At 36.9% G+C, this 26,172-nt stretch overlaps 1 protein-coding gene across 2 annotated transcripts in view; it reads right to left on the minus strand.

Annotated features, from left to right (window-relative positions):
• The window catches only part of ATRNL1 (attractin-like 1), a 779,810-nt gene extending 757,370 nt beyond the window's left edge, over positions 1-22,440 (minus strand). Inside the window, exons 1-5 of one of the 2 annotated variants that reach the window (XM_010859292.1) lie at positions 21,959-22,440; positions 20,169-20,252; positions 18,968-19,081; positions 8,713-8,841; positions 6,871-7,079 (exon numbers count right to left, since the gene is read on the minus strand). In XM_010859292.1, the coding sequence (XP_010857594.1) occupies positions 6,871-7,079; positions 8,713-8,841; positions 18,968-19,081; positions 20,169-20,252; positions 21,959-21,960 (538 nt within the window). In that variant the 5' untranslated portion in view covers positions 21,961-22,440. The remainder of the gene's footprint in view (positions 1-6,870; positions 7,080-8,712; positions 8,842-18,967; positions 19,082-20,168; positions 20,253-21,958) is intronic. The other variant, XM_010859293.1, reaches the window with a different exon arrangement.
• Positions 22,441-26,172: the final 3,732 nt, after the last annotated feature.

The following is a 26,172-nucleotide window of genomic DNA, read 5'->3' on the forward strand; positions in this document are numbered from 1 at the left end:
GTATTCACTTATTGAATGGAAGAATGAAAATGTTCTTAGGATCACAGAAGATTAAAATGAAGTCAAACCTTGCTTTCCCACTTATGAGCCATGAAATCTTGGAAAAATTATTTAACTTTTCTAAACTTCATTTTAATCATGGAGATTATACCTAAAGAACATAGAATCCTGTGTAAATAAAGTAAGATTGAATGAAACTGTACTTAATATTGAATACTACTATGAAAGCTTCATAATAGTAAGCATATTACTATTATGAAGTTTATTCTCTCATTTCAATATACAAGGAAACTAAGTATAATTAAGTCTACAGGCTAAATATGCTAATGAAGCCTAGCATTATTAGGTATTATAAATATACATGCCAAAAGAAAACAGTAAAATTATAACTAAAACATTTCTACAATCACAGGTAAATCCAATTAAGAAATAATTGCAAATGACAAAACCCAGAATAAAGTACTACAAAGTTTTGAAAGTTTTTCCAAAGCAATTCCAGAATTACTGAATTACATTCTTCCTTCCTTCTCTCTTTTGCACTGGAAAAGTTTTTCTAAGGGAATCTATCTCTGATACGATAATGGAAATCAGTACAAAAATTTTACTTGCTTTAGACAAATCTTATAAAATACTTTTTCTTCCATAAAGAATGATACAAATTTAAAGTCTTCAACTGAGTGAAACAGCAATTCCTGGAAGGTCCCCTAACTTTATGAATAGATTTATACACTATCTGCTGATGTTACTAGAAAAACTGTAAGTGCTATATACAAAGATGCAGGATGGAAAATCAAGCAGTAAAATTTTATCTCTCCTAACAACTGACTGGCATTTTAACAGCATGCTTTGATTTCTCAGGAAAAAAAGAATTAGTCTGAATAGAGTTTCTTTATATCATTTTAGAGCAGGAAAAAAAACTGAAAAGTAACCCAGTCAAACAAGAGTTTGGGGGGAAAAAAATCATGCTCCAGAGTTTTAGACTTCTTTTTGATACAGTTTTGGCTCATGCATTTAATTCAAATTTAATCTATGACACCATGAAAAAAATATTTATCTTACTAAGGTGAAACATATTAAGGACAAGTTTTTTATTTTCTTTTTGTAGTTCCTCAACAGGAAATATTAAATAAACACTGCTAACTTTGAACTATATCAACACAACTCGTTAAGCTGCATTTCTATAAATAACTCTATATTGAACTTTTGGTATTTTAAATAAATCCAGTTACAGAAAATACAACTTGTCCTCTAATAGTATCTCTAGTGTCGTATATCAGATTTCTTTGACTGTAAGCCACAGAAACTCGTTTTGGGGAAATTAAGGAAAAATGGGAATTTGTTGAAAAAATATGGGGAAATTCAAAGAATTTTTAAAAGAGGCTGAAAAGTTACACTTAAAATAGGTAGGTATATGGATTTATCATCCCATCAAGATTACTCACAATGAGTGAAAGGCAATTGCCCAAAAAGAAATTGAATTGCTAATAGGAAAGGAAGAAATATGCTGAGAAGGGAGATGTGAAGAGCAGTACACGTAACTTACTGTAATCACTCCAGAAATAGTCCTGTAATCTAATATGTGCACTGCATCTGAAATTCTCTACAGTAAAAGGCAAATGAGATAACACTGCTGCAAGCATCCTATCTTCTAACATCGTTAGAAAAATCTGATTTGGGTTCTATATCCAAAGTATTCTAAACATTTTCAAGGCCCATAAAACCAATCTCCAAAGGACAGTTATCAATTTTAGTGCAGTTTAAATGTCCACAGCTGTTCCGACAATATCTGAATTTTATAAAACAATGAATTGCGTGAGTGGTAATCACTACAGTAGGTCTGTTCCAAGAATACGTGGTTCTCACAGTTTAGGTCAATGATGCTATTACACTATGAAAGGAACTGTCCTTCTTTTAGCAAAGATCAGTGCTCTCCAATTACTGTTTTTGTGTTGTGAAAGACCTGAAACAAAGCTTTACAGACTGGTTCTGATTAGTTGAAAATGATAAATACAGAGTGAGATGGGATTGAGAACAGGATCTGCCTATCCTACGTCTAAGCCAGAGGCAATAAAATAAGTGGTTGTAAGTTTTTCTGCATTAGGTAAGTTTCTATAAGCAAGGAACCTCTGTCTGGCACAGAATAATGGCCTGTGAATTTTGTTGTAACCCACAACTCAGTCCTTTGTTCCATTCTCTCTCTGTACTCCCTTCCTTCATGATCTCAGCTGAACTCATGGTTTTTGGTATCATCAACTATTCCCAATTTAACATTTTTAAGCCAGTCAGCCCGAAACAGTACAGACCTCTCTCCACTAAACTCCAATTGCTTTTCAACATCTCCTCTAAGACGTCTAAAAGATATCTCAAACATAACATGCCAAACCCAAACTGATCTGCCTCCTAAAGTCTCCCTCATATACATTGATGACAACTCTATCTTAATCTAAGGTCAAAAAGTCTTAAAGTCAATTTTAGTGTAGTTTAAATGTCTCTTTTCTTTCTCCCTTTATTAAATTTCTAAAGGAAAATGTAAGTTATGCTGTGTACTTATACACACTATACTAAAGTAACTATGTCCTAATATGTTACATGACTAACCCTGAGAAAAATAATTTATGATAAAATATTCATGGATCTGAGATAGAAGATTTCCTATTTTTCTAAAACAAAATCATCAAGTTTCTACAACTTGAAAAGTGCCATGGAGTCTTAGTGCGTGCTTTGGTAGTCAATACTGCCACCCGATGGCAAATACTAAACTCTAAATCCAAAGGATGGAAAGAAAATACCTGACCAGACTGTTCAAATTCAAATGCTCACCTCAATATGTAAAATGTTTTATTTAGCAAGTAAATTTCATAATTTATTGGAGTACTCGTCTACTGAAACATCTGTACCTGAATGTCCACATAACACTAAACAGGCAAACTAAACCTTTCTAATTCATTCATTTAAGAAAAAAAAGAATTTGAGTGCCTACTATACAACAGGCACTAGAGAAGATGCTGAGGATATAAAGATGATCAAAACATAATTACTCTTAACTTCATGGAGTTTACATTCCAGTAGGAAAGATAATCAAAGAATCACACCAGCGTAACTGTGGTGGATGCTACAAATGGAAAGGATTCAGTGCTAGGAAAGCGTCTAATGGAGGACCTGCCCCGAGAATGCTGAAGGTGAAGGAGAAGTGCAGAAATAAGAAAGGCCTTGAGATATTTAGGGACAAAGAACACGCAAGGAACCGAAATAAATCCAAACAAAGTGTAACTAAATTTAAAGAATCAGAAACACTATAGAAAACTACAAATTACCTGACGTACACATTAAGATGCTCTTTTAATCAATAATCTCAAAGGCTGAAAACATCCAACTTCAGTCCTTACCTGAGAACTACGACTGGACTGAAAAGGAATACTGAATATTCATAAAGAATTAGAGGACTAAATGACAGAATTGAACAGGATATGCCGGAACAGGAAAGGACCGGGGACGATTTTTCAATGTCCAAGTAATGATCTTTCATACAAAACCTGATAATCTGGTTTTCAACTCCATAGAATTGGGGGAGGGAATGTTCTGTGGTAATAAGTTGAGAATTGTACCCTGAAGCCTGCTGGTTTATCTTTTCCACCTGTCGACTACTACCATCTATTCCACATCACAAAGTTTTTCTGAGCAGACACGAGAGAACTGTTCAACACATTCCTCGTCAATTATGGCAACAATCTATACTTTAAAATATTTTATTTGTATTTTTTCCTTTATTTAGAAGACTCTAATCATCTGAACCCCCCTTCCTTGTTTAGGAAAATCTCTAACTGTGTGGATTTTGTTCAGAAACAAAATCTATTCCCACACAATTCAGAAGGTAGGGGTAAGACCAAAATATAGCCAAGTAGATATTACCGAGCAGGCCTTCAAACCTTCGTAAGTGATAACAAAGATGTGGGGAGAGTTTAGAACTTCTCTACCCAAGCCTACAGCATGCCGTATCCACAGCAAGGACACAGGGGTGGTGCCCCAGGATCCAGTGGCAGCAACAGGAATATCCTAATCAAACTTTTCTGTGGCTATATCTGTGCTGGGAACCAACCCACTAGCCTTCCGTTACACCTATCCCTTTGCAACCAAGGTTTTACAGCCTTCCCATCACCTTTGTGAGCTACCCGATGTCCTTTTGTATTAGTCAGAGTACAGGTTAAGACAACCAAAAGTAAGTTGCTTAAATAAGCTAAAAGTTCATTCTTTTCTCATAAAACACATTCTACAGGCAAATATGCAAGTGTTACCACAGTTGCTGCCATTTACCAGCCATTGTAAAAGATCTCAGTGATGTAAAATTCCCACACAGCATTTCCACTCATATCCTACTGACCTAACACAGTATAATAACCATGCTAGATGCAAAGAAGGCTGAGGAATATGGTATGCAGCTGAAGACCATGTGCTTGAGAGCTACAAACTCAGTGAATTCTATCACCAAAAAGAAGGCAAGAACAAATCCTGGGAGGCAGAGATCCCTGACATAGTTCCCAATAACTGCCTTTTCTGCTCAGGGAAGCCAGAACTGTGTCTGTTGCTTACAATCAAACCAAAGACTTCCAGTGGTTCTGATTGTCTAAAGTTATGTAAGAGAGAAACCTTGAGCCACTCTGATTAGGGAGTTGATTGGGGGCAGGGGTGGGGGAAAACACATAGCTACTTGAAGCTCTGCTTCCTTAAATACAAAATTAGGGATCAGATCTGAGGCTCAAAGAAACCAGACTATACATCATCTGTCTTGAAAGAAACACAATATCCATTTCACCAAACACTACCCATAAAATATTCATCAGAGATAAATTAATTACTAAGAAGCAGTAATGGTATACAAATGTCTAGTTTCTATGTAATATTTTATAATTTATAAAGCACTTTCACATTATTCTCATTTTAAAAAACGTGTACATGTATACACGTGTATGTGTTAATATATATATATAAACTTCATATTATCACTTTGCTTTAAAAGTAAACATACCCAGTATTTGTTCCCCATGTCCACTTTCTTTTAGACATTTAAGAGTCAAGTCCTGACAAGAATAATAAAATGTGAAATGCCAATAAACAGAGCCAGAAAAACAACAGATAACGTTTTCAACCAGATATATATTACAAAACACCCAGAAAATAAAGTATTTTAAAGATGGAAGAAAAGAACAAAGAAAGGACAGAGATGTTCATAGAGAATATTTTACAAATATATTTCTCATTTGCTTTTAAGACTGTTGAGATGAGCTGGGGACTAATAGCAGATGAAGACAAGTTAGAAAAAAAACCTTGCATATAAGCTATACTTCTATTTCTCAGGCCTTAGCTTAAATATATTCTTGATGTACTTACTAGTGTCTTCAGAGAAAAGGACATTATTTTAGATTCAAGACTGAAATGGAAAAAAAAAAAAAAGATACCTCAAGGCACTTTTTAAGGGAAGAAAGGCCATGAATTATTAAAATAGCCACTCAACAAAATACATCCTATAATTAAAAACACTGAGAAATTTGTATCTGTCATAATCATAATAGGGAATCAAATGCAACTCAATAATCACTGATATTTCATATGGTTGGAGTAACTAATTTTTTAATGAAATAACATGTGTTAAAGATGGGCATAATTTATGGAAAGCCTAAAATAACTGCTCCAAATAACTACTCAGCACACTCAGCAACATTTGTTTAATTTGTCTGAGTAAAGTTAAATATGAGGAGCACACTCTCCTTGGTTTTTACCTGGGTCTGATAGGAACTACTGCTACGACTGCTACACATGGTCATGTAACTTTAGATTATGTATTTCTTGAGTCATATTTCCCCCATCAACAGGATTAATACACAGGATTCTCAATGTGTAAATATAAGTTGCACAAAGCAAGCTCTCGGTAGGTAAGTACTGTAGTTGGCCAAAGAGTTCACTGGGATTCTTCTGTAACATCGCAAGGGAAAAACCCAAATGAATGCTTTGGCCAGCCCAATCTATAAATATATTTTATACAGACCCTATATAATAGTAAGATTTATGATTTTATACCCAAATACTTAAAGCTAAAACTTGTCAATATACTCTAAATTTAATATTTAATAATACATGTTGATAAAAATTATTTAGAAATTCTTCCCTAATTCTTACTGCTTTTGCCACAGGCAACTGAAAAACTTTTTAAAATATTCTATGTTCTTTTAAAAATAGCCACAAGAGGTCAGTCTTTACTAAGAAAGAAGTTTAATATAGTCCAGTACCTTCCAAGATAAGCATCTATTTTTACAACATGCTATTTATGTTACCCATTATAAATCAAATTTTGATGTACCAGGTGTTAATTTTAGCCAAGCCACCAAATCTTTGGGAACCCATCAAAAAATTAAAGAAAATCAATAATCATACATCTACAATTTAAAGAGTTTCATTTATAAATTTATTTGATTCTCATAATAGCATGTAGACAAAATCTTTACTGATTTTGTGAAAAAAGTGAAAGTCGTTCAATCATGTCCAACTCTTTATGACCCCATGGACTACACACCACCAGGCTCCTCTGTCCATGAGACTTCCCAGGCAAGAATATTGGAGTGGATAACCATTCCCTTCACCAAGGGATCTTCCCCACCCAGGGATGGAACCTGGGTCTCCTGCATTGCAGGTAGATTCTTTACCATCTGAGTCACCTGGGAAGCCTTTTGAAGAAGCAAATTATTAAGACGTTGACTACTACTGAAATTCTAAAAATGAATCTATGAGATTTGGGTGTGCAAACTACAGCAAATGAGTGTAGATATTATTTGTATTAATATATTAGCTATGTGACTACATGTTTCAAAAGCCACTTACCTTGCCAACTATCATTGCAGACACACAACTTTTCTCCTGTTAGGTCACAGTAACCGTGATCTGGACTGCCGCAATTGGCTTTACAGTAGGGGATATCACAAGCTTCACCCTTCCAGTATTTATCACATTCACAATACACTTGACTTGAAACAGAGACACTAGTTGTACACTTCCCATGACCAGAGCAATTGTTAGGACAAGAATTGATTCTGTAAAATATAATTCATATATATTCAAATTCAAGATGATTAGAAAAATAATCTGGGCTGGTATTTTGTTAAATTTATAAATGTTATATGTGTCCATGTGTTTCATTTAACACATTTTACAATGTGACTTCAATTTTTTACTCTGTACTTTTTTACCCCTAAGGCGATTCAGGTATACATATCTTCAACTGGCCTCAGTCCATTCAATGAATTTACTCTGCTACCAAGACTACACATTCAACATCTGCAGGATCTATACAGTTCCAAGCACAACGTTTGGTAAATATTCAAGTACTCAAATGTTTTATAGGATATGAGTACACTTTATAGGTAAAAAATAAGGTCATGAATACATGAAACAGTAAGAGAAGGCAAAACATAAACTGGTTGCTGCTAAGCTAAGTCACTTCAGTCGTGTCCGACTCTGTGCGACCCCATAGATGGCAGCCCACCAGGCTCCCCCATCCCTGGGATTCTCCGGGCAAGAATACTGGAGTGGGTTACCATTTCCTTCTCCAATGCATGAAAGTGAAAGTGAAAGTGAAGTCGCTCAGTCGTGTCCGACTCTTCTCGACCCCATGGACTGCAGCATACAAGGCTCCTCCGTCCATGGGAGTTTCCGGGTAGTAGCACTGGAGGGGGTGCCATTGCCACATGACACTTAAATAGCATGCTATCACCTAAACACTGTTGTGGAAATTAAAAGGTGTTTATCGGATTTTATTTTAAGGCTCCCTAACTGATTATATTTTACTATATATTTATTCTCCCTTGTGTACATGCTTGATATAAATAAACTCTATAATAAATTGCTGATTCAAGGATATTTAGGATGTCTTATTCCTCATGAAAAATCCTCGGTTATCATTTTCTACATTACTGAAGAAAACAAACAAACAAAAAAATGTATCAAATTCTTCTGTGGTCATTCCTAATGAAAACAACCAAAAGAATCTCTGGCTAATTCACTTCACCCTTGGACTTCTATAAAAATTTGCACAGAGAGTTAGACATAAGAAACACTCAAGAAATATTATTTTTCTAATTTTAAAGAGACAGTGGTATATAGCCACTTACCTTATCTCCTAAAAGCCTCAATTTTCTCATGTGTAAAATGGGGAAAATACTCACTTGACAGAACTGACGTGAAGAGAATTAAAGAATCTTATTGTATATACAGCATTCAGCACAGTTTCTGCAATAAGAAGGACTATGAAAATGTAGCTCTCTTCATTCTTCAGATTAGGTATAAAATACCTTGGAGCACAGAGGGGCAGATAACAGCTCTCTGCAATCCTGAACATTTGTGACTTAAAGTTACACTCGGTGTGTGTTTCTTTACTTAATCATTTCCCGACGATTTTTAATTTTGTAATTAATTTTCAACCAAACCTAACTTGTTACCATGGTGCCTTGAAGCTTACAAATTATCCTAATACAAGCTTAGACAGGATTTGGGGGATCATATTATTAAAAATCTTATGTAACAGGAAGAGACGCTGTATATTTTGGAATTTAACACCCTAGCCGATTCCTGGTACATAAGACATTTATACAAAAAAACAATAAACTCTTTTATGTCAAATTATAAGAATCATTATTACAATACGAATTTAACAAAAAAAATACTTACGAGTAAAAAATGTTGAAACCAGTTAGATTATATGCAGCATCACTAAAAAAATGTAACAGTGCATAGCCAGATGTTGTAACAACTTCAGGCACAGTTTCATTTCCCCGTATTTCAGGAACTATCAAACCACTGTTAAGAGAGCAAAGTTGAACATTGTGTATATTAATGTACGTATGACTGTTAATCACATAAGACTTATTCAAAATATTCTTTTCACAATCATTAACTATCTATTATATATTACAATGCACAACAAGAATAAATCTAAAATGAGTTCCCAGTCATTTCTCACCAATGAGCTCTACTGCTGCTGCTGACGACAGAAAACATCTACTCTCAGGCCACCATACTCCTTTCTCTCTTCTCAACACTAGACTGTAATTTCTGCCCTTTGCCCTGTTGTCCATTCTCTCATAAGACCACAGGATGCTCTTTTACTTAAGTTCTATGTAAACCTTCATTTAAAGATACCTTGGGAAAGAACTGTTGTTGCTAAGCTGCTAAGTCATGTCTGACTCTTTGGAACCCCATGGACTGTAGCCCACCAGGCCCCCTGTCCATGGGATTTCCCAGGCAAGAATACTAGAGCAGGTTGCCATTTCCTTCTCCAGGGGATCTTTCCGATCCAGATATCAATCCGCATCTACTGCATTGTAAGGCAGATTTCTTCACCACTGAGCCACCTGGGAAGAACTAATACGGTTAAAATGTCCATTCTACCCAAAGCAATACTACCTTTATTTTCTTGGGCTCCAAAATCACTGCAGATGGTGACTGCAGCCATGAAGTTAAAAGGCGCTTGCTTGCTCCTTGGAAGAAAAGCTATGAGAAACCTAGATAGCATATTAAAAAGCAGAGACATTACTTTGTCAACAAAGATCAATCTGGTCAAAACTGGTTTTTTCAATAGTCGTGTATGGATGTGAGAGTTGGACCATAAAGAAAACTGGGTGCTGAAGAATTGATGCTTTTGAACTGTGGTGTGGAGAAGACTCTTGAGAGTCCCTTGGACTGCAAGAAGAGCCAACCAGTCTATCCTAAAGGAAATCAGTCCTGAATATTCATTGGAAGGACTGATGCTGAAGCTGAAACTCCCTCCAATACTTTGGCCACCTGATGCAAAGAACAGACTCATTGAAAAAGACCCTGATGCTGGGAAAGATTGAAGGCAGGAGAAGGGGACGACAGAGGATGAGACGGTTGGGTGGCATCACCAACTCAATAGACATGGGTTTGAGCAAACTCCAGGAGTTGGTGATGGACGGAGAAGCCTGGTGTGCTGCAGTCCATGGGGTCACAAAGAGTCAGACATGATTAAATGACTGAACTGAACTGAACACAAAGCAATCTACAGATTCAATGGAATCCTTAGCAAAACACCCATGACATTGTTCATGGAACTAGAACAAATAATCCTAAAATTTGTATGAAACCACAAAAGATCTTGAATAGCCAAAATAATCTTGATAAAAAAGAACAAAGCTGGAGGCATCCTGCTCCATGACTTTTGGCTATAATACAAAGATACAGGAATCAAAACAGAATAGTTTTAGCATAAAAAAGACAAAAAGATCAATGGAACAGAATAGAAAGCTCAGAAATAAACCCACACACTTATGGTCAATTAATCCATGTCAAAGGAGGCAAGAATATACAATGGAGAAAAGCTGGTCTCTTCAACAAGTACTGCTGGGGAAACTAGATGGTTATATGCAAAACAATGAGATTAGAACATGCCCTCACACCATACAAAAATAAACTCAAGATGGATTAAAGACCTAAATATAAGACCAGAAACCATACTACTCCTGGAAGAAAACGTAGGCAGGATACCCTTTGATATAGTTGTAGGATTATTTGGGGGGATGTGCCCCCTCAGGAAAGGGAGACAAAAGCAAAAATAAACAAATGGGACCCAATCAAACTTAAAAGTTTTTGCACAGCAAAGGAAACCATCTGCAAAATAAAAATACAACCTACTGAAAGGGAGAAGATATTTACAAATGATGTCTGATAAGGGGTTAATGTCCTAAATATAGAAAGAGCTCATATAACTAAATATCAAATTTTCTAAAAAAAGTTTTTTTTTACCTGATTGCGAAGACATGCATAGACATTTTTCCAAAGAAGACATAGATGTACAACAGGCACATGAAAAGATGCTAAACATTACTAATCATTAGAGAAATGCAAATCAAAACCACAATGAACCACCACCTCACACCTGTCAGAATGGCTATCATCAAAAAGAGGACATAACAAATGTTAGAGAGGATGTGAAGAAAAGGGAACTCTCTTGTACTCTTCATGGGAACGTAAATTGATGCAGCCACTACGGAAAACAGTATAAAAGTTTCTCAAAAAATTAAAAACAGAATACTGTATGACCCAGCAATTCTACTCTGGGATATATCTAAAGAAAATGAAAACACTAATCCAAAACGGTATATGTATTCCAAAGTTCTTAGCAGCATTATTTCAAAGTCAAGATATGGAGGCAGCCTAAGTGTCTACCAAGAAATGAATGGATAAAGAAGATGTGGCACACACACACACACACACACACACACACACAATGGAATTACTTAGCCATAAAGAGAACGAAATTTTGCCATTTGCAACAACATGGATGAACCTGAAGGGTATTTTGCTTAGTGAAGTAACTCAGAGAAAGACAAATAAATGCTGTATGTTTTCACTTACATGTGAAATTTAAAAAAATAAATAAAACAAACAAATGAATAAAACAAAACCGAAACAGACTCACAGACACAGGGAGCAAACCAATGGTTGCCAGTGGGGAGAGGGGTGGTGGAGGGAACAAGATAGGGGAAGAGGCTTAAGCGGTACAAAGTACTAGGTATACATAAATAAGATACAAGGACAGAACATGCAGCACAGAGAATATAGCCAACATTTGATAAGAACTTTAAATGGAATATAATCTATAAAAATATCAAATCACTATGTTGCATACCAGAAACTAGTATAATATTGTAAAGCAACTATACTTCAATTAGATAGATAAAATAAAACCACCTTGGTACTCTCTAACAAGTGACCTTATAGCGTTACTCTTCCCCACTGGTTGCAAATTCTCATGAAGCTAGACAGAACACTTCATCCGATCAGCTAAGTGATTACAATGATATTCCAGTTAAAGTTGCACATCTGCAATTCACTAACCTAGTTTTAGATTATCTTAACATACATACTTTTTATAATTCTTTAGCATTTTGCATACTCATGCAAATTACATCAATATATAATTATTCCAAAAGACAACAAACACAAAAGAAAATGAAGTTTGTTGGGGGAAAATATAACTGTGTAAAAGCAGGAGTTCTGTATTAATAACCGGTATTTCTCCCTTTTTAAGCATTCTTGTTCACAGGGGAAAATTACATATCTTCATTTACTTATACCATACTATCCTCTCTAAATCTAAGAAAACATATAAGAAAAAAAAAGCTGCTAACAACAAATTACATTACTCAAAGTATCCGATTCCTTTAGACACTGTTAAACTTATGTTTAGGTACCAACAGGTACTGAAGTCCCTCATTCAGATTGTATTTGACAGAACAAAATGAAATATTATAGTCAAGTAATTTATTTTGTAAACACATTTTGAAAAGCAAACAAATTAAAAAGTAAACAACCCCTGATGTTTTAACAATTATTATAACATTTACTAGCTTCTGTTTGTGAAGGAACAAAAGATTTTAAAAGAAGACTATCAACAGAATTAATTTCCGTAAGACCAGTTTTAGTTACACATACATAATTTTCACTGTAGTGAGATTACATCACATGAATACATTGCTAAAAATAATATTCCAGATCTTTTTAACAGATATGATTAAACGCTCTGAAACAGATGAAAAGAGCAGATTTGTTTGCTTGGCTGTTTGTTTGTGTTTTAAAAACAATAAATGAAAGAAGATTCCCACTTCCCACATAACATACCTATTTGGACCAACCAACCTTCTCACTGAAGTCAACTAGAAAAGGAATTGGCCTCACCATTTCTCCATACAGGCATTCACTAATTTCAAAGTTAGAGGTCAGGTTCAAAGGGCTAAGAAACTGGACTGTTTCACAGAGCTAGGAAACCACAGAGTAGAACACAGAACCCCCTCTGACCTGAGACCCCAAAGACTAGGAGTAAAAGTGAACCCATAAAAGACAGGACCTTCAGAAACGACAGCGTGGCTGTGAATCACCTCAACACCTGATTTAGAATCCAGCTGGCTGTGAATTTCTAGTGTCCCCGGCATTCTCTGGGAATATAACAAATTCCTAGGTCTCAAATTATTATTATTAATGATTTTACAATCAAGGTGTCAGGCACATGACTGTCCAGCACACAATAAAAAAAATAACACATCTCCATTCCAATCCATCTCCATATTATAAAATGGAGAATTATATATAGTTCTATCTTGCCTACAGAATAAAGTCAATTTCTTTAGTGTGGTAAGAAGAAAGCAATGTTACAGTGATCTGCTGCTGCTGCTTCTAAGTCGCTTCAGTCGTGTCTGACTCTGTGCGACCCCATGGACGGCAGCCCACTAGGCTGCTCTGTCCCTGGGATTCTCCAGGCAAGAATACTGGAGTGGGTTGCCTTCTCCAATGCATGAAAGTGAAAAGTGAAAGTGAAGTCGCTTAGTTGTGCCTGATTCTTAGCGACTCCATGGACTGCAGCCTACCAGGCTCCTTCATCCATGGGATTCTCCAGGCAAGAGTACTGGAGTGGGGTGCCATTGCCTTCTTCAGTTACAGTGATCAAGGGACAATAAAACCAGGCTTATATTCTGATTCCACTGCTTACAAGTTAAGCAACTCTGAGCCACTCACAGAATCTCTCTGTGCCTCAATTCTCCATTTACAAAATAGCAATAATACCTACCTGAAAGGTTACTGTGAGGAGTCAATGACTTGATGTATATATAAAGGACTTGATGTATATATAAATGCTACCTGGCACATGAGCATGCAGGAGATGCTACTGATTACCATTTATAGAGTACTCGGGCTCCCACCTATCCCTTCATATTTCCGATGATCAAGCTACTCATCACTACTTACTACTGTCCCAAAATTTAATGTTCTTTAGGGTGTATATGCCACTATGAACAAAGCTAGTGGAGGTGATGGAATTCCAGCTGAGCTGTTTCAAATCCTAAAAGATGATGCTGTGAAAGTGCTGCACTCAGTAGGCCAGCAAATTTGGAAAACTCAGCAGTGGCCATAGGACTGGAAAAGGTCAGTTTTCATTCCAATCCCAAAGAAAAGCAATGCCAAAGAATGTTCAAACTACCGCACAGTTGCATTCATCTCACACGCTAGCAAAGTAACGCTCAAAATCCTCCAAGCCAGGCTTCAACAGTATGTGAACCGTAAACTTCCATAGGTTCAAGCTGGATTTAAAAAATGCAGAGGAACCAGAGATCAAGTTGCCAACATCCGTTGGGTCAACGAAAAAGCAAGAGTTCCAGAAAAACACCTACTTTTGCTTTATTGATTAGGCCAAAGCCTTTGACTGTGTGAATCACAACAAATTGTGGAAAATTCTTAAAAAGATGGGAATACCAGACCACCTGACCTGCCTTCTGAGAAATCTGTATGCAGGTCAAGAAGCAACAGCTAGAACTGGACATGGAACAACAGACTGGTCCCAAATCGAGAAACCAGTATGTCAATGCTGATTATTGTCACCCTGCTTATTTAACTTATATGCAGAGTACATCATGCGAAATGCTGGGCTGGATGAAGCACAAGCTGGAATCAAGGTTGCCAGGAGAAATATCAATAACCTCAGATACACAAATGACACCACCCTTATGGCAGAAAGTGAAGAACAACTTAGGAGCCTCTTGATGAAAGTGAAAGAGAAGAGTGAAAAAGCTGGCTTAAAACTCAACATTCAAAAACTAAGATTGTGGCATCTGGTCGCATCACTTCATGACAAACAGATGGGGAAACAATGGAAACAGTGAGAGACCATTTTGGGGGGCTCCAAAATCACTGCAGATGGTGACTGCAGCTATGAAGTTAAAAGACACTTGCTCCTTGGAAGAAAAGCTATGACAAACCTAGATAGCATATTAAAAAGCAGAGACATTACTTTGCCAACAAAGGTCCATCTAGTCAAAGCTATGGTTTTTTCAGTAGCCACGTATGGATGTGAGAGTTGGACTATCAAGAGAGCTGAGTGCAGAAGAATTGATGCTTTTGAACTGTGGTGTTAGAGAAGACTCTTGAGAGTTCCTTGGACTGCAAGGAAATCCAACCAGTCCATCCTAAAGGAAATCAGTCCTGGGTGTTCACTGGAAGGACTGATGCTGAAGCTGAAACTGCAATACTTTGGCCACCTGATGCAAAGAACTGACTCATTTGAAAAGACCTTGATGCTGGAAAAGATTAAAGGCAGGTGGAGAAGGGGACCACACAGGATGAGATGGTTGGATGGCATCAGCAACTCGATGCACGTGAGTTTGAATAAGCTCCAGGAATTGGTGATGGACAGGGAAGTCTGCCATGCTGCAGTCCATGGGGTCACAAAGAGTCGGACACAACTAAGCAACAGGACTGACCTGAACTGTGTTTTTCTCCATCTAGGATGTCCTATCTAATCCCCACACTTTGTCTTCACTCTTCTACTGACAATGAAAGACATCATGAAAAATTAGCTACTTCTGAAATCATATAGCACTCTTTTCAGAATCTGATTACAACACTTGTTACATGTAAACAGTCTGTTCACATGTCACTCTCAGGGCACATCGACTGTGTGGTGATACAGCCTCCAAAACCTTGGCATTTCCCAACTGACAACAATGTCTCTATTATTTACTGTGGGCTCACAGTTTATGCTAGAGGTGACTCAGGATAGGAGCTGCCCACAACAGAAAGACCAACCAAGTGACTGATTAAAGTCTTGGAGCTCTAAGCCACAAGAAATTCACCTGACTTCCAGAGTCAGAATGCGGGTGGAGACTGAGTTTGACCATGTGGTCAGTGAGTCAATCAATCATACGAAACACAATTCCCAATTAACTCTATACACCTAAAACTCAGGAGAGCATCCTAATACACACTGATACATTGGGAGGATAACATCTGTCCTAGGGACACAGAGTGCTTCCCTGGTGGCTCAGCTGGTAAAGAATCCACCTGCAAGGTAGGAGACTCCAGTTAAGATTCCTGGGCCGGAAACTTCCCCTGAAGAAGGTACAGGCTGCCTAACTCCAGTATTCTTGGGCTTCTCTGGTCGTTCAGATAGTAAAGAATCCATCTGCAATGTAGGAGACCTGGGTTCAATCCCTGAGTTGGGAAGATCCCCTTGAGGAGGAAATGGCAACCCATTCCAGTGATCTTGCCTGGAGAATCCCATGGACAGAGAAGCCTGGTAGGCTACAACCCATGGGGTCACAAAGAGCCAGACACAACTGAATGACCAAGCACACATAAGGACACAGAAGCTTTGTCTGTGATGCCCCCAGATCTCACCCTATGTGTCTCATTTGACTCGTCCTGATTTTTATAATTTGGAATAAAACTATAATCATTAGTACAGTGCTTTCCTGAGTTCTGTGAGTTATCTAGTTAATGACTGAACCTGAGAGGGTTACGGCACCTCTCAACTTGTAACCAGCTGGCCCAGAAGTGCAGGTGGCCTGGGCACCCCTGAACTTGCAGCTGGTGTCTGAAGTGAGGGCAGTTTTGGGGAGGGCTGTGCACTTAACCTGTGAAGTCTGACCCAGCTGCAGGTAGCTGTGTCTGCAGTAACCTGTACCTTACTCCTTACTGCATCCTCCAGGCTTATGGTAGTCTCTGGAACTGGGTAGGTTATCAAACGTTTATTGAACAATAAATACTCATACAACTCATTCTTAGTAAAGTAAAGTACAAACAGTATAAGCTTTAAGTCCTAATCCTGGCTCTACCATCTATCAGAAGTCAGACTTGATTTTTCTGGGGCTCAATTCTCTCAACAATAAATGGGGTTAACAGCACTTCTATAGTGTCCTTATGAGGACGTGATGACATTTAAACTGCCTGATACAGTGCTGAGGATCAAGTGGATATTTAATAAACATGAACTTTCTATCTCCCTCAGGATAGCTAACAGAAACACTTGCTAATGAAAAGTCACTGGTTCCACCTTCACGGTCATACTAAATCCCATCCTGCTAATTATCTAACAAAAGTTTCCTTTAGTATCAAAGAAATGGTTGGTAAGAGCATTAATGAATCACTGTTAATTAACAGAAAGTCATCACAGCTACTAGAAACACAAATAAAAAGCCACACATCTAAATGATGGGCAGCAAATGTAGACCAAGCTAGAGAAATGAAAAGTTATATCTAAATTGCAACAAATAAATGTATGAACCTAGGATCTTATCTAACTATCGAAATGTAATTATTCACAAAGCTCTACTCCATTTTCCATCTACTATTCTTAGATGAAGGGTTACTCAAGAATACCCTTTATATAACTTTCAAACAACTCAAAAATTAAGTTCTATAAGTATCTTGAGCAATCGCAATGTCAGAGTGTGTCTAAGGTCCGAAGGAGTCACTTTAAAACAATCATTCCAAAATACAATTCCTTGGTTGTCCAAAAAAATAATAATTTACATTCCTGTTAAAACAGGATAATGACAACATAAATAGTAAAAAGAAAAGTAAAATAAAAAGTTAAAGGGAACAGTAAGCTTTTACCCATATATAAATTTTTAACAATGACAGAACATATCAAAGATACTGGGGTAGGGCATCCTTAGTAGCTCAGTGGTAAAGAATCTGCCTGCCAATGCAGGAGACTTGGGTTCGATGCCTAGTCCGGGAAGATCCCACATGCCCTGGGGCAACGAAGCCCAGGCGCCACAACTACTGAGTCTGTGCTTGAGAGCCCAGGAACCGAAAGTACTGAGCCATGAGCTGCAGCTGCTGAAGCCTGTACATCCAAGAGCCCACGCTCTGCAACATGAGAAGGCACCACAATGAGAAGCCCATGTACACAAACAGAGAGCAGCTTCACAGCAGTGAAGACCCAGCACAGACAAAAGAATCAATCAATAAAATTATTTTTTTTTAAAAAACAGATACTGTGTAAACAACAGAAGTAAGGAATAGTGTAATGAATAACTCAACAATCATGCTAGCTAAATTGTACACAAAACCTATACTATATGCTCAAAATTTTTTCTAATATGTTTTTTTCTGTTCATAAAACATTTCATAATAATGTACATACACACATAAAAAAGATTTTTAAATTGATCCTGAAAATGCTGTGATTTAAAAATTTTTAAATTAAGTCTGACCATCTAACAATAATATATTTTGAAGCAACCAAAATTTCCAAACTATGAGAACTAATACAAACACCTCTATTAAACCACTACATAAAATATAAAGTAATCTTTTTTTACAGAATTTAAAATTTATAATTTCTCTAAAATTAAAAAAACTATAAAATACATGTCTATTCCCAGAGAAGGAAATGGCAACTCACTCCAGTATTCTTGCCTGGAAAATTCCATGGACAGAGGAGCCTGGCAGGCTACAGTCCATGGGGTCACAAAAAGACAAGACGGAGCAACTGAACACACACACTATATAATTGTGTGCTCATATATATATATATAAAATCATGTTATAAATTTAAACTAACACAGTACGTCAATTATATCTCAATAAAGCCAGAAAAAATAAATTTTAATTTTCTTAAAAAAAAAAAAACACATCCATTAATTTCTTTGTCAGTTAGAACTCACATTAACCTATGCATATAGGCAGTTTTGAAAACATACACAAAATTAAAAAAAAAAAAACACAAAAACATGACCCAACTATGCACTGTTGACAAGAAACTTATAATGTTTATAATGATATAGTTGAAAGTAAAAGGGTAAAAATACATACTATACAAACATTAATTAAAAATATTAAAAAATAAAAATATGAACTATGTATAGCAAGAATAAAGGATATTTATAAATAAATCTATATTTCTGAGACAGTACTTATTTATCTTTGTTATATCAATGTTTACATTATTATACATACACCTAAGTTGACACAGTATCAACAGTCTTATACCAGCTTTGAAATTTAACCACCAATGTCTATGCTAAATTTATTTTTGAAGTACAGATGAGTATATATTTAAAATTAATAAACTATACAGTTACTTTTCTACAACTGACTATAAGTTCACCAATTAAACAAAACTACTCACCTAAGTACAGCTATTAAAGGTGCATATATTGAATCTCCATCATAAACATACATATGATCCCAGCTACATTCTGTAGCAAAATGATTGAATCTTAATCTTAACACTGCATTTGGACTGAAAAAAATTAAAATATTTAAAAATTAATATGTAATATGTAAAGCATGATCTGAAGAAATCTTACAATATTTTATTAAAAATCTATTTACAGAAACTTAGCTATAAATCCCTAAGTCATCAGTATAAAAGATGGATAAGCAGTCATATGCAATTTGTAAAAAGACATACAACTTCAAAATCTATTAACCAGCCATAGGCATGCATCATCCTTTTCTAAAAATTTAATCAACAGGAAATGTTCTATGTCTTAATTAAGGTAGAGATACATAAACTGTAAACTTCATTGAAACTTTATTGACATGTACACTTAATATATATTCAAACTGTACTTAACTAAAGTTGATTTTTAAATTCAGCACTGAAGACTATTTGTATTTCTATCAACCTTTAACTACAGGTACTAATAAGGTCTTCAAATTTAATCAAAACATCTCAGTATAATACACTGCCATTTGTTAACAAATAAAGGAGACCATAGGTTCACAGGGAATTAATAACTCTGAAGTTTAAAAAAGCTTTTAAAGTAACAACAACAAATACCCAGTTTTCCAGACTCTTTAAAAATCATAAAACAGTTAAAAAATAACTAATATCAATTCATCTATGATTCATTCATATGTTTAAATAGATAAATTCAGTCACAACCCTAATTATTAAAAAATGCCTCTAAAACGACAATTAACTGTTTTACAAAATGTTCTTTAATACCCTTAGAACTAAAATGATGAACAGTATGAACAAATGGCATAATTCAGCATGGAATATTTTATACTTTCTATGGAGTCTTCAAATTCTAAAACAAGCTATTTAAAATAAGCCAAAAATGCATACTTTATTTAATGCCATAGTGACAGAACTTAAAAATAAAATATATGCAAAAATTAAACTACTGTCACAAGGGTACTGTAATTTATAGTAAACATGATATCTAAAATTTATAAATCCCATTTTAAAATATAATGAATAATGTTTTCCAACAATAAGCAACAGAATATATAACTTTGAAGCTGTTATACCTTTATAATGTTTTATATTGCTAAGCATTTAGCACTGCAGAATAAATTAACCCAAATTGTATACTTACTAGCCTTCAATTAGCCATGTACATTTAGTTTTATATTTATAGTTAATTGGACCATCTGTTAAATATCCAGAAGGTTCTGTTAACCTAGAAAACAAAATCACAAAAATGAATACCTATAATAGCATAAAACATTTAAAGACACTAATCCAAGCTTCCAAAAAGGAGAACTTGTTTACAACTTAAGAAAATTTTCAAATTGCCATTTATCTCTCTAAATCTCAAAAAAAACTTGTTTTTTTAATTTCTTTAAGTTTTTATATGATTGTTGCATTTTACAAACTGGAGAAACACACTGGAAGACTGACATTATACAGATGGGTTCCATGCTGATGCAAAATGAATTCAGTAATACTTCCTCTGCACAAAAATTAGATGGAGGCAAAAGAAAGATCAAATGCATTTGAAAGATGCAGATCCATGGACCAGAGAAATAGTATATGTACCTAGCGCTTTGGGGGGAGGTTACACTGTTAGCTCTATTTGTTTTCATGCAGCAGGATTGCAAAGTAGATATCACCAGACTTTACTGAATTCAGCTACCTGTTTTTATATCATTTTCTTTTGCCTACTTTCTACCTAGTCCAAGAACTCAATTTTAAAACTAGGGTAAATCAAGGGGTTTTTAATTATCCTCTATTTTAAACACAAAAAAGAAAAAGATAATTAGAAAAGCTTCAGATTTTCAGACTTTTAAAATATTTAAAGAATAACCCAATTCTACTTCATGTTGTTCTTAGCTCCAGTCCATTTATTTTATAAAGAAAAGACAATGTTTTAAATAATTAAGACATCTTTCCATTTAGCCTTTATACATTTATACAGGCACACACATACACACAGGCTTCCCACGTGGCGCTAGTGGTAAAGAACCCTCCTGCCAGTGCAGGAGACGTAAGAGACACAGATTTGATTCCTGGGTAGGCAAGATCCCCTGGAGAAGGCATGGCAACCCACTCTAGTATTCTTGCCTTGAGAATCCCATGGACAGAGGAGCCTGGCGGGCTACAGTCCACAGGGTGGCAAAGAGTTGGACATGACTAAATCGACTTAGCTCGCACACACACATACACAGAAACACACCCTGGGGCTTATCAGTCTTTATACATTCACATATAGATACACACACATATATATACATGTATACAAAGATATCAGGGTCATTATCTAGTTTAAGGCAATATTAAATTCTCCTTATAGCAGTGAGTATTAAAAACATTAGGGGGGAAAAAAGCTTCATTTACCTAAACCAGCATTGACATAAAGATCAATTAATATAAATGTTACTTATAAATCTTTCAGAATCCTTGAAAATTACTTTGGGCAAAAAAAGGGGCTAATTCATGCTTGGAAAACTCCAGGGTTCTCAAATTAATCTAACACTAAATTTCCTACGTATCAGGTGTTACTGTAAGCACACAGTGCTGCTGCTGCTGCTAAGTCACTTCAGTCGTGTCCGACTCTGTGCGACCCCATAGACGGCAGCCCACCAGGCTCCTCCCTCCCTGGGATTCTCCAGGCAAGAACACTGGAGTGGGTTGCCATTTCCTTCTCCAATGCATGAAAGTGAAAAGTGAAAATGAAGTCGCTCAGTCGTGTCCGACTCCTAGCGACCCCATGGAATGCAGCCTACTAGGCTCCTCGGTCCATGGGACTTTCCAGGCAAGAGTACTAGAGTGGGGTGCCATTGACTTCTCCGAAGCACACAATTTTACCTCACTTAAAAATCTCAAAAACTCCACGAGATAGTAAACATTATTAATCCCATACTACAGATAAGAAAACTGAAGTACATTTTTAATAACAGGTTAAATAACTTGTCCTGATTTGTCACTTCCAATAATAGCTCCAGATGAAGTAATTCAAACAAACTTCCACTGAAGATAACTGAAAAAGTTAAAAGAACAATTTTTAAATCTTATAAGTAACAGAATGGTTAAGATCTACTAAGCCAAGATCCAGAAGTTGCAAATTCTTTAAGAACTGGGCATCCAGAGTGACTTTTGCTATGGAGAATTTCATCTATTTATTAGAGACTGCCAAAAGGCAGAGAGTGCTTTTTGCAGCCTCAAGGAGGGAGGGGGACAAAAGTTGGAGGCAATAACCTACAAAAGTAGGGGCTCGAATAAACAGCATGGCACTCTGATCTAGGACATGATGATTTGCTAGAAGGGTGAAGATGAACCAGAAACAAAACCTGCATGGACTGCAAGCCAGCTACAAGTCATCGGGATGGCAGAAAACTCCGAGACTTACCACCGGCTTAAGGTGAGACTAGAACTACTATTTGGAGAAGGAAATGGCAACGCATTTCAATATTCTTGCCTGGAAAACCCTGTGGACAGAGGAGCCTGGTGGGCTATAGGCCACAGTGTATTAGGCCAAGTCTCCTAACAGAAGATACAAAAACATTCTGTATAAAAAGATAACATGATCCCAGTCCTCAACTTATTCCCAGCAGTAATTTTTCAAATAAGATGTCTACTATAAGCATTTCATGGGAATCTAACAGAAATATATTGTAAGGTTATTTTCATCATAAAGATCTCATCAACTTTGCCCCCAAAGCAACTACTTGACTTGTTTGGTGTTTTCCATTTTCATATAAATCTTATATATACAGCTAGTGTACCCAAGGACACCAGTAAAAGCAGTTAGATAAGTGTACCCAAGGAAAGATGAAAGGTACATGAGAATTTACATCCTGTTTTAAATGTATCTAGTGTATATTTCTTGTCTCCAGACAAGTTCATGTTTGTTCTTTTACTTATTCTTAAGTGAAGCTGTAGACTGTTAGGCCCATTTTATAAATAAAATTGTCACTTGTTAGGTCAGCAGCCAGAGAAGGCAATGACACCCCATTCCAGTACTCTTGCCTGGAAAATCCCATGGACGGAGGGGCCTGGTCAGCTGCAGTCCATGGGTCGCTAGGAGTCAGACACGACTGAGCGACTTCACTTTCACTTTTCACTTTCATGCATTGGAGGAGGAAATGGCAACCCACTCCAGTGTTCTTGCCTGGAGAATCCCAGGGACAGGGGAGCCTGGTGGGCTGCCGTCTATGGGGTCGCACAGAGTCGGACACGACTGAAGTGACTTAGCAGCAGCAGCAGCATAATCAAAGATAATCAGGTATATGAAGATAGAAGACAACAAAATAACAACCAACAGAATAGCTTCAGAAAGAGATCTGAAGAATTCCCAATATGTGGAGATTATCAGATGTGCCCTACACAATAAACATGATTTACTAAGTTCAAAAAGACAACAGACAAGATTTAAAATTTTGGCAGCTAATTGAAGCCATAAAAAGTAACAGTATGATTGAAAAATAATGGAAATTCTAATTATGAAAACTATATTAATCAAAATTAAGAATCTGATGGACAGTTTTAACAACACATTGTTGATGTTGTTGCTATTATTGTTGCTGTTCAGTCATCCAGTCATGTCCAACTCTTTGTGACCCCATGGACTGCAGCATGCCAGGCCTTCCTATCCCTCACCATCTACTGGAGCTTGCCCAAGTTCATGTTCATTGCATTAAATATATTAAACACAGCTGAAATAGGATGAGCAATCTAGAAGACAGGTCCATAAGAAAATATCCAGACTACAGCAGGATGATTGAGGCTTCAACCCATTGAGTGTGAGTCACTCCAACAAGCAAAACTCCGAGAAGATGAAATCCTAGCCAAGGACAGGAGAAATATGGAATGGGGAATGGAAGAACAAAATCATATACATCAATTATGGTCTTTTAACACATTAAATAACACATTAAACCCAGATAACCATGAGGGTGTGATCACTCACCTAGAGCCAGACATCCTGGAATGGGAAGTCAAGTGGGCCTTAGGAAGCAGCACTACTAACAAAGCTAGTGGAGGTCATAGAATTCGAGTTGAGCTATTTCAAATCCTAAAAGATGATGCTGTGAAAGTGCTGCACTCAACAGGGCAGCAAATTTGGAAAACTCAGCAGTGGCCACAGGACTGGAAAAGGACTACTGCACAATGGCACTCATCTCACACACTACCAAAGTAATGCTCAAAATTCTCCAAGCTAGGCTTCAACAGTACATGAATCGTAAACTTCCAGATGTTCAAGCTGGATTTTAAAAAGGCAGAGGAATCAGAAATCAAATTGCCAACATCTGTTGGATCACAGAAAAAGCAAAAGAGTTCCAGAAAAACATCTACTTCTGCTTTATTGACTATGCCAAAGTCTTTGACTATGTGGATCACAACAAACTGTGTAAAATTCTTGAAGAGAAAAGAATATCAGACCACCTGCCCTGCGTCCTGAGAAATCTGTATGCAGGTAAAGAAGCAACAGTTAGAACTGGACATGGAACAACAGACTGGTTCCAAATTGGGAAAGGAGTACGTCAAGGCTGTATATTGTCACCCTGCTTATTTAACTTATATACAGAGTACATCATGTGAAATGCTGGGCTGGATGAAGCACAAGCTGGAATCAAGACTGCTGGGAAAAATATTAATAACCTCAGATATGCAGATGACATCTCCCTTATGGCAGAAAATGAAGAAGAACTAAACATGTTCTTGATGAAAGTAAAAGAGGAGAGTGAAAAGGCTGGCTTAAAGCTCAACATTCAGAAAACTAAGATCATGGCATCTGGTCCCATCACTTCATGGCAAATAGATGGGGAAATGATGGAAACAGTGAGAGACTTTATTTGGGGGGGCTCCAAAATCACTCCACATGGTGAAAGCAGCCATGAAATTAAAAGGCGCTTGCTCCTTGGAAGAAAAGCTATGACCAACCTAGACTGCATGTTAAAAAGCAGAGACATTACTTTACCAACGAAAGTCCGTCTAGTCAAAGCTATGGGTTTTCCAGTAGTCATGTATGGATGTGAGAGTTGGATCATAAAGAAAGCTGAGTGCTGAAGAATTGATGCTTTTGAACTATGGTGTTGAAGAAGACTCTTGAGAGTCCCTTGGACTGCAAAGAGATGGAACCATCCTAAAGGTTCGATCCTAAAGGTTTCCATCCTAAAGGAAATCAGTCCTGAATATTCACTGGAAGGACTGACGCTGAAGCTGAAACTCTCTCCAATACTTCGGCCACCTGATGTGAAGAAGTGACTCACTGAAACAGACCCTGATGCTGGGAAAGACTGAACGCAGGAGGAGAAAGGGATGACAGATGATGAGATGGTTGGATGGCATCACTGACTCTATGGACATGAGTTTGAGCAAGTTCCAGAAGTTGGTGATGGACAGGAAAGCCTGGCATGCTGCAGTCCATGGGGTCACAAAGAGTCAGACATGACTAAGTGACTGAACTGAATTGAACACATTAAGTATCCTAACAGCTTTGAATAGTGTCTATTTGATACACACACCCCCACATCTTCTCTCTCCTCCACATTTTTATTTACAAGTTGCTGTAAGTTAACTTTACAATTTAGACTTTAGTTAATGTGTGCTTATGACTGAATATGAAGAGCAAGTAATACAACCAGTGATGGATACAATGACTCTGGAAACTGTTTCCTTGTTTTGGACAAAAGATGAGAACTTCTTCACTTAGAAAAAGTATATATTCTTAGGTAGAAACACAGCTTTGTGGGTTGTTGGGGACTTCATATGTGTTTAGAAGGATGCATACAGAAGAAGCTAATTAAAGGGCAGACTGTATCAGTTATCCATTGACTCCCACTTCAAAATTTTGCCTACTCTGTGAAAATGGATCTAGGCCCTTTGAACAATTTTTTTTTCCAGATGGCAGGATACTAAGCCTGCAGGCTTTCTCAACAGAGCACACTGGAGACTGCAGAAGGAAAGAGATCTGCCTCCTAGGTTCCAATGTACTCACACAAGCTCCTGCACCTTGCTGGCTTCTGGAGCACTAGGCTCCTACAGTGCCTGATGGCCACCAGCACCCAGCCACCAACAGGACCCCCAGCACTTCCCCTCAGCTAGTTCTGCAGAGGAGTACCTCCAGGGAGACACCATTCCGTGAACAGCTTTCCCCA

The sequence above is a fragment of the Bison bison genome, unplaced genomic scaffold, assembly GCF_000754665.1.
Source record: "Bison bison bison isolate TAMUID 2011002044 unplaced genomic scaffold, Bison_UMD1.0 scf7180017864456, whole genome shotgun sequence".
Taxonomy (NCBI): domain Eukaryota; kingdom Metazoa; phylum Chordata; class Mammalia; order Artiodactyla; family Bovidae; genus Bison; species Bison bison.